The following is a 16,550-nucleotide window of genomic DNA, read 5'->3' as shown; positions in this document are numbered from 1 at the left end:
GGAGAATCTCATTTTTTTTTTCCTCCCCCTTTCTCTTGTTTTGTCCTTGTTCTTCTTCATGGTCTTTTTTGTCTGACCCCTGACCTCTTCCTGGTCTCTGGACCCATTTCAATCTTTGTTTGTCTTTGTGATTCTTCCCACAGTTTCGTGTGCCACAGCCCCCTCACCCTCTCAGCAAGGTGACGCCACCCAATCCACCCTCACAGCACTGGAGGAGGGATGTACACATGGCCGACATACACCGTCTACCCTGGGTGAATTGACACACAAACACAAACTCACATGCATGCATTTAAGCCAATGCAGGACCGTTCTGGACCTACAGCCTCAAACAAAACAGCACCCCCCATAGGAAAGGAAAGTGACAGCATCAGCTACTTAAATTCGTACATTTCCATTTATTCTTCCATGTCAAAACCTTCAATATCTACAATACCACTAAGCCACACAATGTGTAGAAGATACAAGATCTTAGCTTTTTTCTTACCTTTAGATTTGTTTCAACTTTGATACATGTAGTCTAAAAACTTAAACTTTTAAGAAGACTAGAAGATGTTTAGGGAAGACTTTTGTGAGTCGATGTGGAAACGTTGGGTACAAAGACTCAAAGGATACAGCAATCAAAAGATGGATTGAATTATGCATTGTAAAATAATTTATTCCTGTTCATGGTAGCTAACATTTGGTGTTCTGCAGCGTACAGCTAATTTTTTTTTCTTTCTAGTTATTTTTATCCACAAGAACTGCAGCATTATAATTGCACTGATACATTTACACAGCATTTAGGATTAAGACAAGGTTTTAACGCTTTAACTTTCATTGCCTGTAGGTGGTGCAAGAGTTAAAAAAGCTAGCACTTGTCCATAGGGGATTAAATCAACAGCACTGAGTCTAAAGTTTTCCATTGTCTCTCATGTGAATTCCATGTTTAAAAGAACGAGGGTGTAGGTTTGACCATTTAACTCCTAATTACTCGGCTCTCCTTTTTTGATTTTCTGTGAGCAGGTTTGTGTTTTACGATACAATTCTAAGAACGTTTAAATCACTGTGCGTATTTTTCTAACAAGTTTATTTTTGTGTCATTATCATGTGAACCAGTATTTTGCATTGTGCACGTTTTAGCTGGTCTGAGCAGCAGACACTGATACATAAATCAGTTTAATCACATCCAGTATGTGCAGCACATATCAAATGTGTGCATCTGAGGAAAACTAAAAACCAAAAACAAAACTGCCATTTGCTTTCTTGTTTCTGCATAAAAGTTAAGCCTTGTATTATATGAAAAAGCTTTATTGTTTATTATTAGAAGCTTGAGCTTTACCTGAGGTTTTTGTCTCTTTTTCATGTGTACAGCAAAGACTGAATTCAAAGAGCCTAACAGCTTTGTTTTCTTGTTTAGCTCCAGTCTGACATCAATTGAGTGCTTGTTACATTTTATTTAAGATTTTAATAGCATGAAAACAAGACAAGACATTTATCCTCAGTGGGTATAATGATCTGTCTAATTCAGTTTAAAACATTTTGACATATCAGTAAATTACTCATTTTAACTTGGTGAAACAGTGGGCAAGCCTGTTGGTTTAAGATAATCAAGTCTCATTCACACTCTTATAATTATTCTGAAAAAATAGCAAAGTCATTTGCAGTTTTTATGTTCTAATTTTTATGTTTTGTCTTTCAAACATGTTAATAACTTCTATAAGAGGAAAAAAAATGCTGACACAAGTACACGCTACTTTTAGCGCCAGGAACTTTTAAAAAAATAAAAGATTCCTTCAGATCTCAAGTTGTCTTTGTTTCCACTGCTGTCAAAGATTAGACAAATTAGGCTACACTCACTGCAAGTTTAATGTTCAATTCTATTTTTTTACTGACATACAAATTTTTTTGCATTTTTTCCCATTATAATTTAAATGTGATCACTATCAGTTTCCAGTATAAACAGTTTACATCACTGAAGTAACCTGCATGCACAAAAGAAGACATGGATGCTACACATGTCAGCATGTGTGTAACAATTTTGGTTTTTTGCAATCAAACAAAATGATGATATTGTTTATTCCACTGCTTACATTCGATCTTGTCCTTGTCCTGACTCCTTCGTGCAGAATTGTGACCTCTGCCTAACTTCAGTTACGTAAAAGTTGAATAAAATGTAACATGACCGTACAGAATGAGGGCGTTATGAAAAACATCACATATGTATCTGATTTAGTACCACATATGAAAGTAGACTGGGTCAAATTTTGTCAAATTTGCCTGCAGTTTGAAGACAGGAAGTAGTCTGCTGAGTAATGTAGAAGCATTTCTTTTGCTGCTGTCTTACCCCGCATTTCCACAGGGTGTGTGTGAGCCGCATTACGGCTGCGCTGCGGTTAATCCAGACCGGGAGCGTGTCAGGTACGGAGCACCCGCAAGTGCCGTCTACCTAGCTGGCTCCGCGAGATCACGACTTCACAGGGGAATTGGAGAATCTTGTGATATTCCACTTCCAGGACAAAAACTGAGACACCCTGACCGATTAATGGCGTAATGTTTACATGGTTGAGTGAGCACAAAGCAACAAGGCGGCTTTTATTTTGAAAATTACTGGAAGCTTTTACACTGCTCCTGTGTCTGATTTCCTGTATGCTTCTTTCTGAACTGCTGAGTTTAACACGTTCTGGATGCATGTTCTGTCAAAAATAGACTCTGCGCGTATGTTTAGCGGAGAGCTGCTACAAGGCACTTATGGGATGCTTTTGACACACATTGCGGCCAAATTATTGACTAAAATGACCGCAAGTAGCTGTAGAGTCCGTGGCGCACCCGATGGGAACCAAACTATTGACTAAGATGGCCATGAATAGCTTCAGAGGCTGCGGCGCAGACGTACCCAGTGGAAATTGGGGGTTCGGATCAGTACATCTATCTGTCAGATATACAAAACACAAACACAGCATTGATGCCCGAGAGACATTATCAAAAAGGTTGTGTTAAGGTTGGATGAAAAAAAAAATTTATTTGGTTCACTACTCTGTTCTCACAACTGCTGATCACTCTTTAGCTTGCTCAGCCACACTTTTAAGTAAAGAGATCACATAAGTTATAGAGGAAACAGGCCAGTTAAAATAAGGTGCTGGGAGCACTGGACCAATCAGAAACAGAAAGGGATCACAGCTACTGTGCCGAGGTAGACTTACTTTGACTAACATTGTAAGAACTGAAGATCAAAATACCCACATGCTGCTGTATGTTGATAGAGCAGATAAAACCTTAAAATAAAAACAATTTTTACACACTTAAAATGACATTTTAAAAGTAGTAAATGTTCCCTTAAGTAATGATTCACCACTCAGTACAGTCATGTTTTATCACTCTTTTTTATTTTTTAATATAAAAGCTGGTCATAGCATGTCATATTACTCATATCAGTGTTTGCTTTTCTATATTCAATAAAATGGACATGGAGGTGTGAGAAAAGCATTTGTAATGTGAACACAACATGTGTGAAAAGACTCGATCCTGACTACATTAGTCTTTCTAGAAGCTCCCAGTGCACAAGAACAGGCTATTGTACCGACATGAATGGAAGAGCAGAAAGAGAGCGAGAAAGAAGAGTAATTTATGCAGAAGTTGAAGAAATGATAGAGTAGGGAGAGGGAGGGAGAGTGAGAGGCAGACAGAAAACAGACATGCTGTTTAATTTATGCAGCGCTTTGGGCTCCATCAGGACGCTATGTGGAAAACGGAGATCATGGAAAATACGGTTGGACTTTTTGGTTTGTCAGTACCTGATAAACACTTAGTTATGTAGAATCCCAACATGGCGTTTGCCATATGATTACAGGAGTAAAGCAGAGCTGATTAAACAATGATATCAAACCTCTATAATGCTCCACTGCTTTTCTTTTTTGTGATTATTTAATTTAAAGAAAAATTAACGCATTTAATCACAGTTTAAACTCCAAACAACGTGGAACGTTTGTCAGCGCACTGTACACCAATTAACTCCAAGCTTGGCTAAATCAGTGTTACCAATTTAACTACTTTGGTGCTATATTTAGCGAGTTTTCAGACCCATCGAGTGACTATTTCAAAGTGACTTCTTATAGTGTTTTTGGAGACTTTTAGAGACTGATGTGAAAACATGATTACTTCTTCTCAATGAGCTGCACTTCCACAGGCCCCTCCCCGACCCAAAAGCGCTTACAGCTGCAGTCAGAGCAGGAGACGTTCACCTCTGCTCCATGACCAGATTGAAAATGAAACGGGCAAAGCTGCTGCTGGCTGATCCCACTCTGACTTACTGTCAGATCTTAATGCCTATTAATGAAGAGTGTAAAGAAAAACATGTAAAAAGTTAAATGTACTTTAACATGTAGACTCTTTATCGGAGAACAGCTGGAGCTGCTAATTAAATGACTTAAATTGACACTTCAACTTTAGGTCTGTTCATTTTGGGTCAGGGATATTTTCTATTTCTTTTTGTACTGTTTGGAATTGAAACACAAATGCAATTTTCCAATATTACTAGAGCTTGGGTTTACAATATTAATTGACTGTCTATTATTTGATTCACTCATCCACTAAAATCCATTTAAATGAAAAAATGTTGCTTTTTGAGGCGAATATTGTTATGCAATTAAAATACAATTAATCGAGATTAATTAATTACAAAGTCTCCAATTAATTACATTTTTTTAGTTGAGTCCCACTCCTAACACACACACACATATATATACACACACATATATATGTATATATGTATTTGCCACAGACAGGTACCCTTATGTGGTATCTGTGTATGGTGTAATTTTTTTAACTAGTGGGATCCAGGAAAAAAGTAGTGTTTTATTAAATATTCTTAATGATCTCTCTTGTATGAAATAACACCAATTCATAACTATAAACAGAAGTAATTTCCTTTTTCTTTGTGGTAAGAAAAATAATTTCTTCATTCTTTGAAACTTATTAAAACGGTTGATGACTCATTCTTCACAATTAAACTCTTTCTCCAAAGTTGAAGTCTATCAGAGCTGATAAGTAGTTGTGGACAGAGCCTGATCAGGCCTTTGAAGCTGACTAATTAGAGCACTTTGGTCTTTTAGACAGTCGCCTTAGCTCAGGAAGTTACAAATTTGTAGAGGCAACTAACACTCTGCTCTCCATTTCAAGCTAACTTTGAAGATTTTTTTCTTCTTTTGTTTTTAATGCCAATTTGATAGACTATATTTTATCCTTCCATCGATCCATTTTCTACACCTGCTTTATCCTATTCAGGGTCTTGGGGGGGCTGGAGCCTATCCCAACTGCCATTGGGCAAGAGGTAGGGTATTCCCTGGAGAGGCTGGCAGTCCATCACAGAGTATATGTAATCTATTAGATATGAACAAATGTAATTGTGTTCAAGCTGGAATCTGTAAATTTAACCTTAGCATTGGTGCAACACAAACGTAAAGTAGCTGAAAGAAGCAGTTAAGACAACAGGTTAAACTGTGTGTTTAAGGAAACTGGAAATGATCCCATGTATATGTTTGTGAAAATGCACATAAAGTAGTATGCATCCCACTACGCCACGTTTAATGATGCTCTCAGTCCGAAGGTGGACAGACTTTATTTAGTTGCTGGTATCTAATATGTACTTTTTTGTTTCTCACGTTTGATTTGAAAGTGGTGTATCAGTCAGCTTGAATCATGGTTTGCCACGGTGGCTGTGAATTATGTAGTGATCATATAACTCATCACTCAGCTCGCAAGTCATGCAACTTATAACTGAACACTGCATGTGGGTCTGAGATAAAGCAGAAAAGAGTGAGACAGAATGAAAGAGTTAGAGATGAAAGAGAAATTGAGTATGAGATTAGGAGAGCAAAGGCGCAAAAGAGGGGTGGAAGAAGAAGGATGGTAAGAGATGAAGAGCAAAAGAGGACGAGATGGAGAGACTGGTGTGGCTAGCCAAGCAGAAAAGGCTGTCAGTCTCTATAAAAGATCTCCTCTGTCAGATTAGTATGAGAAGGCTTCTCTAACACTGCCTCTCTTTCTCTTTTCTCTCTCGTGTTTCTCACTCTTCTCTTACACGATTCTCTTACTCTGCTTCTTTCTTCATGTCTTCCTCACGTGGCTTTCCATCCAGAAATATGTACTAAACTGCTCCAGGTTTTCTTTTTGCATGTCAAATTAGCACTGATTTATTTTTACACACAAAGATATGTTTGCATCTATTATTGTAGGCAAAATGGGTTTGTACATATAAATTGCTATATTGTTCTGCTGCTGAATGAGCCAGTATTTGTTAACAAGGCTTTCTTTTAAGATGGGGAATATCATTAGTGATAATTAGTCTGCGATAGGAGCTCAGGCTGAGGAAGAGTGACTACATGAAAAAACACAGAGCTGTAGTTCAGACTAGATTTAGCTCACCAAGATAATGGTAATGGGCAGTTTTTACAATCTCTCCCATCTATTAACTCTGACAGTAATGTTTCATGACACTTAAGCCTCTCATAGTCCTCTTTATATTTCTTATTGATTTTCTCCAAGTTGTCATTTTGCTGAAGGCAACATGGCCCATCATCCCAAGCTCTGACTTTGTCCCACATCAGTCATGGTTCTCTAAGGCAAACAGCAATGTGTGTGTTTGGTTTGTAGATTATATGTACTGTTGTTTGATCTAAAATGGCAAGTGTACAAGTAGCAATAACTCCTTTTTTTTTGTACATTTTTGCTTATTTCTTTAGTCATACCAAGGGAATGGATTGTGCGATGATGATTTCAACATCCCGCCCATCACTCCCCCCACCCTGCCAGACCACATGCTGCCCCCTCACCTGCCCAACGATTCCTCCTCTGGACAATATCACCCCATGGAGCCCCCCTCCAGCTCAGCTCACCACCCTTACCAGCTGCAGGGCATGGACCTCCCCAGCATGCCTGGCAGCCAGGATGGGACTGGTATGTTGACCCAAGATGGTAGCACGTTCAGCCCAGAAGGCGGCCCAATGACCAGTACTCTTTCTGTGGTGAGTTGTTTCAAATAAGTCACACACTATATGACTCGATGCTTCAGCAGTGAGGGGGAAATAAGATGTCTACTTGTATGTATATATAACACCAGAAAGCACTACCTTTTTTAATCTATTACAAATGAGTATATAAAGTGTTAGAAAATGGGGTTTCAAACGTTCTTGCTAAGTTTAGTCATTTTTGGGGGGTTGAAGCTTAAAGCAGATGTTCACCCTTTAAGCCTTCAGATTCAGTATAAAACAGAATGATGAATAGGTTTGTATGAAAGATTTTAAAATTAATTATCTGATAATCTTTTTTTCCTTAAGGAGTGGTCAGTCCCACTCCCTCTCTCACTATGGCAGAACATTTGATGGTTCAGTGATTTTGCATGTCAAAGGTCAACCACTTTGAACTTTGAATGAAACAAAAGGAGGCCTAGTAAATGTTTCTCATAAGAGTTAATAAACGTAGAAATCAGGTAATTCTGTTGCTTTAGTATAATTTAAAAACTCATCCTTAGCAAGTTTTTTATGCTTGGCCAGGCTGTTTGCCATCTTACTATAGACAGGGGAGAAGGATGAATTAATATTAAGGGCTGCATTTACACCAGCCTTTTTGATTCGAACCCAGGTCTGTTTGCTCGGAAAGTCTGCTTCGTTTGTGGCGTTGTAGTAAAGAATTCTGATTTAAATAAAAAACAAGCGGACTCTGTGAGCTTCAAGAGAACCAAATACAGGAAGCGGACAACAAAACAAAGTGCATTGTGGGTTCAGTGCACAGAATTGTAGGTAAACACAACCAAAACATAAGCACATACGGGACGATAGGCGGCTCTGGACGGGAAGAATGGCTCATCGTCAGACATGGAAAAGTTTGGGAAAAGTTTTTATAGAAATCTGATCAACCCAAGACTGCTCCATATTTCACTTACTCATTAGAAAATGTAGTTCTGCATTAACCAATAGATGAATGGGTTTTCTTCTTCGTTGTGGCGGGATTGGAACACTTTATTTAATAGGTCTGATTCGTTTGAGTAGTGCAGCAAGAACGCATGAATAAAAGTCTAGTGGACTATTCTGGTGTGAATGCACCCTATCTATGCTGATGTAAAAAGGTCTAGGTTTGGCACTTTCAGAACCAAAATCAGGAATATGTTTAATTGAAGAATGGTATTATTCTTAACTAACAGTTTATCAGTACCTGTTTTAATCCTGAATTACTGGGGGCATGCATTTATTTTAATTTTACCAGTTGCTGGCATGCATTGCTCTGTGAGAGTAGTCCACAGGTTGTAGAATAAGTGCACACACTCTGTATTAAGTCAGTTTAAGATCTGCTTCTTCTCTGTCTGATTGGCTCTGGTCTTATTCTTCTTCTTTTATGGTTGTGAGTTTAGGGGATAAACACAAATGCAGATAAATATGCAAGGAAAAAAGATAAAAGTTTGAAACATTTAGGTATGAGCCTCTTAAGAGTTTATTACTTTAAAACTTCTGTGTGTAGCATGTAGGAGCATATTTTGGTGGTAAAGTAGCATAAAATTCGTAGGTATGTTTTCATTAATGCAGAACCACGTGAAAATAAAAATAATTTAGTTATTGTTGCTTTAGAAGCAGCAATTTATCTACAGTATAATAAACATGTTTCACCCTCATGTTACTATTACTACTTATCAGGGCCAGACCAAACCCTGGTTTTAGATTTTTTTATGTTTAAAATATGTTTAGCTTTTTACTGTAACAGTAGTTTTGGGTTTAGGTGGGGTAATCATTAACAGTAATGTCTAATGTACATTGTCCTTGTAAAAATTATTAAATAAAACTGGAGTACATCTGTTAATTTTTCTTAAACTCTAAAAAGACCTATGCTGATATTTTATTAGATTTTAAAATTTTTACAGTTACAGCTATTCAGCATTTCCATCATGTTCCTCTTTTTCTGACGTATTAATCATTTCTGAATGAGCATAAATCGTATGACGTGTATTTTCTCATGCTGGCCCCTTGATAATAACCTCATGTTTTTCCACCTTAATAATTAACATGTCTGTATTTGTGTGATTATCGCAACTTTCCAAGTACTTTTTTGTTAGCATTAAGAGGTTGTAGAGGAAAATAAATGTCTTTCCTACTGAAACTCCAGTTGATCTAAAAATTTTCAGAAATAACCTAATGGAAGTTTGATGAGAGGTTCAGCTGTTCAAGTCTGTTCTGAAACCACTGCAGTCTTGAAATGTTGAAAAACACTCATTTTGAACATACTGTACATCCACACAAACAGCAGAAAATCTGTAGGACTAGTTAAGGACATTGTCCCTCTGAAATCATTGAAGCTGTGACCTGCTCCAGTTGGTCCTCCCCAGCAGAGAGGAAGCAGCACATTTTATTCTGCAAAGTTATACTTCATGGTGGACTATCAGTATGTTTCTTGATCAAATTTACTTTGATTCACTTAGTGGAAGCAAACTGAGAATCTCAGTGGGTTGTCAGATTTGAACTGACAGCCCGCGGGTATATTTTAACTGTATTCTTTCATATTTCATTCAGTGTAACTGTGTGAAATAGGATATTGCCTGGGGCAGTGTTATTTGAAGGCCAATCATAGCAGCTGGTCGATCTGACATTTGCTTCATATTTTAAGTCTTCATTTCACAGGAAAGTGAAAATCTTGCTTTTAGCTGTGACATTCAGATGTGGCAGACTGTGTCATATAGTAAAGAAATGAAAGCTAAACCCGAGACTCGAAGTTACTTCAACTGTCATAGAAACTGGCTGCTCGGAGTGGTGCCAGAGGTTTATAAGAGTCGGTATCTGTACTAAAGAGTGCTCCAGTTTTTAATAAGAATTAAACTTTCTCACCTCCCACTCTTGATCTTTCAGTCCTTCTGTTTTCTTTATCTCTATATTAAATGTGTCTGGTGTAATATTAAGAGTCATTTAGAAAGCCATGAGAGGCTTTCAGCTTGACTTTAGCTAAATTAGAATGACTATTAAACACAACAAGTTATTTTTCTTCTTCTTTTTTTCTCACAGTTTTTAATTAAATTCAGATTTTATTTCCTCTTCACTTTAGATGTGATTAACCTGTCCGTTAACTGCAGAACAATGGAGATCTTTATTTTGCTGGCCTGAAGGCAAGGTCTTATTTCTCTGCTTCAGTCCTACTTTTTCTCTGTCTCCCTCCCTCTCTGTACCTCACTTTTATATTTCCATGCTAACATACATTTACTGCCAGACCATGAATTATCGTTGCCTAGCAACCATTCCGGGCTCAGCCTAATCGGGGTGGGTAGAAAAGGGACTAGAAAGACTGTAGTCAAAGTGTGTGTGTGCATGCTTTTATTTCAGGAGCAAGAATATTCAGTTGTAGTTAATACTGAGAGTTAATAGTGCTCCTTTTTTCTAAGAGTTGATTGTCTGAAAGGATTAGCTTAGAGAGGTCTGTCCTCTTCTGCTGGTTAATTCTTAATATTTTTCCAGTTTATCATTTCTGATGTCGACATTATCTTATGGTTATCCTGCACTGATGTCACACAATATATACAAAAACGTTTCTAGTTGTTAGTTAACTCTGCAACAGCTGCTTGTTTGAAACAAATTTGCTATGTGGATTGAAATGTTTTATTTATAAATCAGGGGGGGAAACACCTCTGGTAAAATTTCTAATATTGCAACAAAATAAATAAATAGGAGGATAAATATTCCATGTTAGTCAAATTATTAAAGTATTCAAAATGAGACATTTCTTCTGGAGAATTTCTTGTTATTAGTCTTAAGTAGAAAAATGTCAGTTTGACAAAAATCGCTGCTTTAGGGATTATCCTTTTTAGTCCACCCTCACATCACAGTCTCAGAGCAAAATTAAACATTTCAGACACAGAAACTGATGTCCAAATAAGATTTATCAATCAGTTGATCAGACGGTTTTTCTGCAAAATCAACAAATACTGAATTACCAAGGTCTTTTATCTTTTTTTTATTTTCTTTTTTTTTTTATTTAATTTTATAAACACCATGTTGTAAGATGTCTGTTTTTTATTGGCAAAGTAATTGAACAAGAAAGTATTAACCATATATATAATGAAAATAGTTGTACGTTGCATATTAAGCCTCTTAAATAAAAATATATGTTTTCACTGAGATTTAAACCGGTTTAAAAACGTTCTCACACACTGAAAGCAATTTTTTTCTGTTTTCTTGTTTCTGGGTCTTGTGGATGGTAATCATAATTAATCACACTGACATAATATTACCACGAATGTGTTTATTTAATAGAATATGAACTACAATTTTAATGATGAAAAGTCTCCCTGGGGGAAATTATGATGTTGGTCAAAGCTGAAGAACAGCCATTAAACAGGTTATTTTCTACAAATTGAAAAATGCCTGAAAATTAAATGATATAGAAAAAATAAATAAATAAATAAATGACTTTGAAGTTCAGATTAATTATTGATTATAAAACTGTAGGTAGAAATATTTTACCTTTCACATAAATGTTTTACGTGCATTTATTTAACTATTCGGGTGTTCATTTTAGACTAAACTGTTATTTTGTGGTTTGAATGAAGAACAAAATCTGTTTAAGAAACCCACAATTTATGATTAAGTTTCACTGCTGATTCACTTCAACATTCTGTTTTAATTCACACTTGTTAAAACCTGTTTTGAGTATGCATTTAGGCAAACGATTTTTTGGGTTGTGTTCTCATGCAATCACAACTTACAAATTCATATTTTTTTTAACTTGGAGGGAACATAATCAGAATTTCACAGCTCTGTTTGTCATTTTGAAACCCTTCATAAACCACACTGTTGAAAATGTGAAGCCACTGTATGTAACTAGAGCTTTGACCCTGACGTGAGTCAGTCATTTCTCAGACATCAGGGGTTCCCCCATCATCAAAATTTACCTCCCTCAATCCCCCACACCTCAGTCTCCTCAAATGGAAAATCTGAGTTAGATTTTTTTTTTTTTTTGTTACCAGGTTGAAATTGTTTTTAAATTGGGATTATCTTCTGTTGTTATGAGAGTCTATGGTATGACTCCTGTTCCAGTCCATGCCCTTCATTTTCCTTTAGTGCATTTGTCATCCAGAGCCAGGTCAATTTAAATGGGTGTTAAATTCAGCTGTAATCATGTATAATATAATGATAAATAATAGTTTTATTCCTATTTGATCTGCACTTTTATTCAGTGAAAGGAGAAAATTCTTGATTTGTTTACATGAGTGCGTGTTGATACTTCATCAGTGTCGTCAGGATCTCAACTTCTTGAACGATTTAATCTAGCTTTTAAATACATGTCAGAAAAAATGGCTTTTGAAAGTTTATGACCCCTAGCATGTTTTTCTGTTTACTACTGTGGCATTTACTGCAGTCCCGACCCAGCCAACGCCAAACCACAAATAGTATTTTTCAGCATTTCCACCAGCATTTACATGAGTCTGAAACCCGTTCCCATGTTTGAGAAATGTCACTTTGGGTTCCATCTAAATACCAAAGCGGTGTTCAGAGGCTGCTGCCAGTAACCGAGTTCAGGTAATGCGTTCCCAAGAGGGGCACAGCAGCACAGCCCACATCCGTTATTATTCGATGCTTACTAAGGGGAAACTTTAAATTCATACTATCATCCAAGTTACATTCTTACATTTGTGACGATGGTGTCAGAGTTCCCACTCTGAGGTTGACAAATGTTAACTTTTGTTTTCCAAGAAGTGGACAGAATATCACTAATGACTGACTCACTTCTAGACTGCTCGCTTATTGGCTATACCACTTAAAACTGAACTAGAGGGTGAAAGATGATCACAATTGTTTAAGCATGTGCTTTAAAGTCTAATATGTAATGTTTCTACTATAGAATTGTGTTTTATGTCATCCCAGACCCTACAAAAAGTGTGAAAGACCAGTGAAAACTTATTTTGTGCAGCGAAGTGCATTTACTTTTGTTTTTTAGGGACTTTAAGTCCTATTTATCTAGTCAGATATTTGGTAAATACAGTATTTCTCATTAATTGCATAAATTATACAGTTATTTTGTTAAATGTAGTTTCATTTAGATATTTTAATGTCATCTTGGCTTAGTACACTGTGCATCACATGGCTCTTACCAACAACTAAACTACTGCAAGCTGGTTGTCAGTAAATGAAGGCACCACATATTAGCTACAGCAACTGTAAACCCCTCAGTATCATTAGCTAAGTTAGCCTTTAACATTGTTAGACTGCTCTGCCTGACCTCATGTGAATACATGTTAATTTTAGCTAAATAGTCTAAACATTAGCTAAATAAAATGTGTACATGTAAAACATTAATCCCAGAGTTACATCCGATTTACTTTAATCAGCAATGTTTAAAATGGTCTCTCCCATGGCTCCTCACTTCTTCATGCCTTTTAGCTCCATCTTTTGTTGTAGATTTGACTCAGAGGCATCATACCATACTGAAACAGAATAAATTGTCCTGCTTATGGCAGAGTGGCTACAATTCATTTCAAATACATTATGACATTACATTAACATAACATTATGTATTTCATGTCATTTAAAATTATAATGTTTATGCCTCAGCTCAAACATGTTGACATTACTCCCCCATTGTTTGTGCCCTTTGTTTCAGAAACAATTGTTTAGAAAGACGATGACACACGATGCATCTATGACGCAGGTGTGACAGTAAAAGCGTGGAGCATGCTGTCTGGTCACCTTATATCCTGCAGTAAACATCCTTCTGATAAATAACTGACTCCCCCAAGACACAAAGAATAAATTCATGTGTATTTGTTAAGTCTGCATCTGTGGACTCAACTTCTTCTCTAGATATGTGGCCACTTCTCTGGAGTGTAGCAAATGGAGTTTAAAAAGCTCTATTGATGTACTTACACTTGAGTGGGAAATGGGAATTGATGTTTTAAATGACTTCTGATCCTCTTTTTCCCTCAGTGCTGTATTGCCTGTTGCCACGGTTACTATCAGATTTCATTATTAGTGAATCCTGGACCGCTGCACACAGCAAAAACCCCGCCAAGCATAGGCAGACCCTGTTTCAGGGTTAGGTCTGTTACATGAGTGTGTTATGTACCTCGGATACTTTTTCAGGCCAATCTGGAATCTAAGTTTCAGACTTGATTTGAAAGCAAACTATAAGCTGTCTCAGTGACACTTAACAAAGGTTGTCATTTATTTTTTATAACCATTTGTTGGCTGTAGACGAAGCAGTAAACAACACTGACACAAAGGCACATCACTAATGTGAACATATTAACCTGTCAGTTTTGTTAAACATTGTATTTTACACATTATTTTTCCTGAGTTTTTGGCTACATCTAAACTTTAATTCCAAGTTTGTTTTGTATTTAGTGTTGTTTTGGTCTCCACTATCCCTTAGGCGAAAGAACACTCTTTATGTGTTAGTAGACAGTAGGGCTGGGCGATATGGCCTAAAAATAAAATCTCCGATTTTTTATAACCAAATCCGATTTCCGATTTTAATCGATTTTTTTTCCTTTTCTTTTACAAAACATAAATAAACTTATTAAAACATTCATTTGTTTATATAGATGAATGCTAGCAAAAATAAAGCATATAATGTCATAGCTCTTCCACCATATAAACGACTTCATATCTTACATGGAAATATGCGACACAATGCATCCGTGATCTCTTTCCATCTGGATCCTTATCATACAGGATCCACTGCAGAAATAATTCCCCTGATGAAGGTTGTCTCTTAGCTAGTGTTTGTGGGTTAAGTTGATTTCTGCATCTCATAGAAAGCAGCATTTCTCACTGCAGTTATACGCACAGCTAAATCCCAGGCGTGAGTGAAGGGTCACTTTACTGAAAATCTGTCAGACAAACACCGTTCTGGTGTGGAGGGAGGGCTAAGTCTGCTGCTAACTAACTATGGAAAAAAATCCCGATTTTCAAAAAAATTAATCTCCAGAAATGGAAAATTCGATTTATCGATTTTATCGATTAATCGCCCAGCCCTAGTAGACAGTGTGTTTATATATCCAGTCAGTCCTATTCACTGTGTCTTTTAGCTCTTTATTTTTCTCTAATAACCTCTGATCTCTTGATTTCGACATAGGATTAGTTAATAACGTTGATCTACTCTTTAATGCTTGACAGGTAGAGTACATCTTTTCATTATATACAGTCATTTAATTCACAACTACTAGGATTAGTTGGGTCACAAGAAAGTCTATACCAATTTTTTTTTTCTTTCAGTAAATGCTTTATTACATCAATAGTGAAATGTTTTGTATCATATGTTGTGAAAAATAAAAGCACTAGATGGTGATTATCATGAGTGGATTACACATGCCCTTTTTTGCATGTACTGTACGTGAACTCAAAACATATTCGGTAAGCATATCATGCACACTTGCCGATCATCAGGAAGCATGTTGAAGTGTGAGAACAAAATCTAATCACTCCTTTGTTACCACTTTGTTTTTGTGGGTGTCAGTTACCTCAGCCTGGGTTTCTCCCTGTTTCAAAATAGCACACCTCAGCCAGATTTGTGACAAACCCTGGACTCACATAGCCACTATATTTTACCAGTCACCAGTCAGATTGCCTTAAAGAGACATGATATGGAGCCAAAATGAAGCATTGTAGACATAAGGTAAAAAGAGAATTTCCAAAATATTATATTTTGTACATTAAAATAGCAACTCATTCTAGTAGACACCTGTTTTCCTCTTAAGTGATGTTGAGTAAGAACAATAATGTAAATAACTGCAGACTGGTATGTTGTGTAGGTAATCAACATCCAGTGATTCTCTGCTTTCTGTCTTTCTGCAGATGCAGCAGATGGTGAACTCAGATTCTAGGTTTACCAGCAGCCAGCAACCAATTGAAGCAGCACTTGGACCCAGGAACCAATCGGGCATGAGCCAACAAAACCAGTTGTCTACTATTAACCAATCCCAGCTGGGCCTGCATAGGAACTCTGTTACCCATAATTCTCCTTCACCTCCTGGAAGTAAATCTGCCACACCATCTCCACCCAGTTCAGCACACGAAGATGACAATGAAGATGGACTCAGGGTAAAAAAAAAACACACACACACACAAAGTAAACACAAATGTACATAGACACAACTCCTCCAGTTATTTTATGAGTCATTGTGTTATATCTCACTGAGCTGTAAGCAGAGAGATATATTGCTTTTGCTCATTGTTGTTCTGTTGTGTTAGTGCATGTGTGCTTTTATGGATGTAGACAGTGGAGAATCATGATGTTATGGGTCATAACAGACCCATTTTCTCTGCATATCAACTAGATTGAAATCAGCTCCCTCACTGTTAGCAGTCTCACTCAAACACAAGCACACTGCAGCAACCTGACTCCTCATATTCTAAGGAAATGAAACCATTACTGCTGAATCATATTTACCAATTTTCTCAGAGGCTGCAGATGGGTAACATTGTAAGCCAGTGTACAGGTATACTGGCTGCAAGAAGAATTGGGAAATAAAACCAAAGAAGAACCTCATTATATCTTTACAATTCATTCCTGAACATCTAAACAAAGACTTTTCTTTGTGATTA

The 16,550-nt window shown here is 36.9% G+C and overlaps 1 protein-coding gene across 3 annotated transcripts in view; it reads left to right on the top strand.

The window, feature by feature from the left end:
- Window positions 1-16,550, top strand: part of tox (thymocyte selection-associated high mobility group box) — a 48,843-nt gene that overhangs the window by 20,425 nt on the left and 11,868 nt on the right. For 2 of the 3 annotated variants that reach the window (XM_041993616.1, XM_041993618.1), the window contains exons 4-6: window positions 144-254; window positions 6,720-7,001; window positions 15,801-16,046. In XM_041993616.1, the coding sequence (XP_041849550.1) occupies window positions 144-254; window positions 6,720-7,001; window positions 15,801-16,046 (639 nt within the window). The remainder of the gene's footprint in view (window positions 1-143; window positions 255-6,719; window positions 7,002-15,800; window positions 16,047-16,550) is intronic. The other variant, XM_041993619.1, reaches the window with a different exon arrangement.

This window comes from Melanotaenia boesemani, chromosome 8 (genome assembly GCF_017639745.1).
Source record: "Melanotaenia boesemani isolate fMelBoe1 chromosome 8, fMelBoe1.pri, whole genome shotgun sequence".
Taxonomy (NCBI): domain Eukaryota; kingdom Metazoa; phylum Chordata; class Actinopteri; order Atheriniformes; family Melanotaeniidae; genus Melanotaenia; species Melanotaenia boesemani.
The sequence above is the reverse complement of the archived record's forward strand: the minus strand, read 5'-3'. Positions and strand labels throughout refer to the sequence as shown.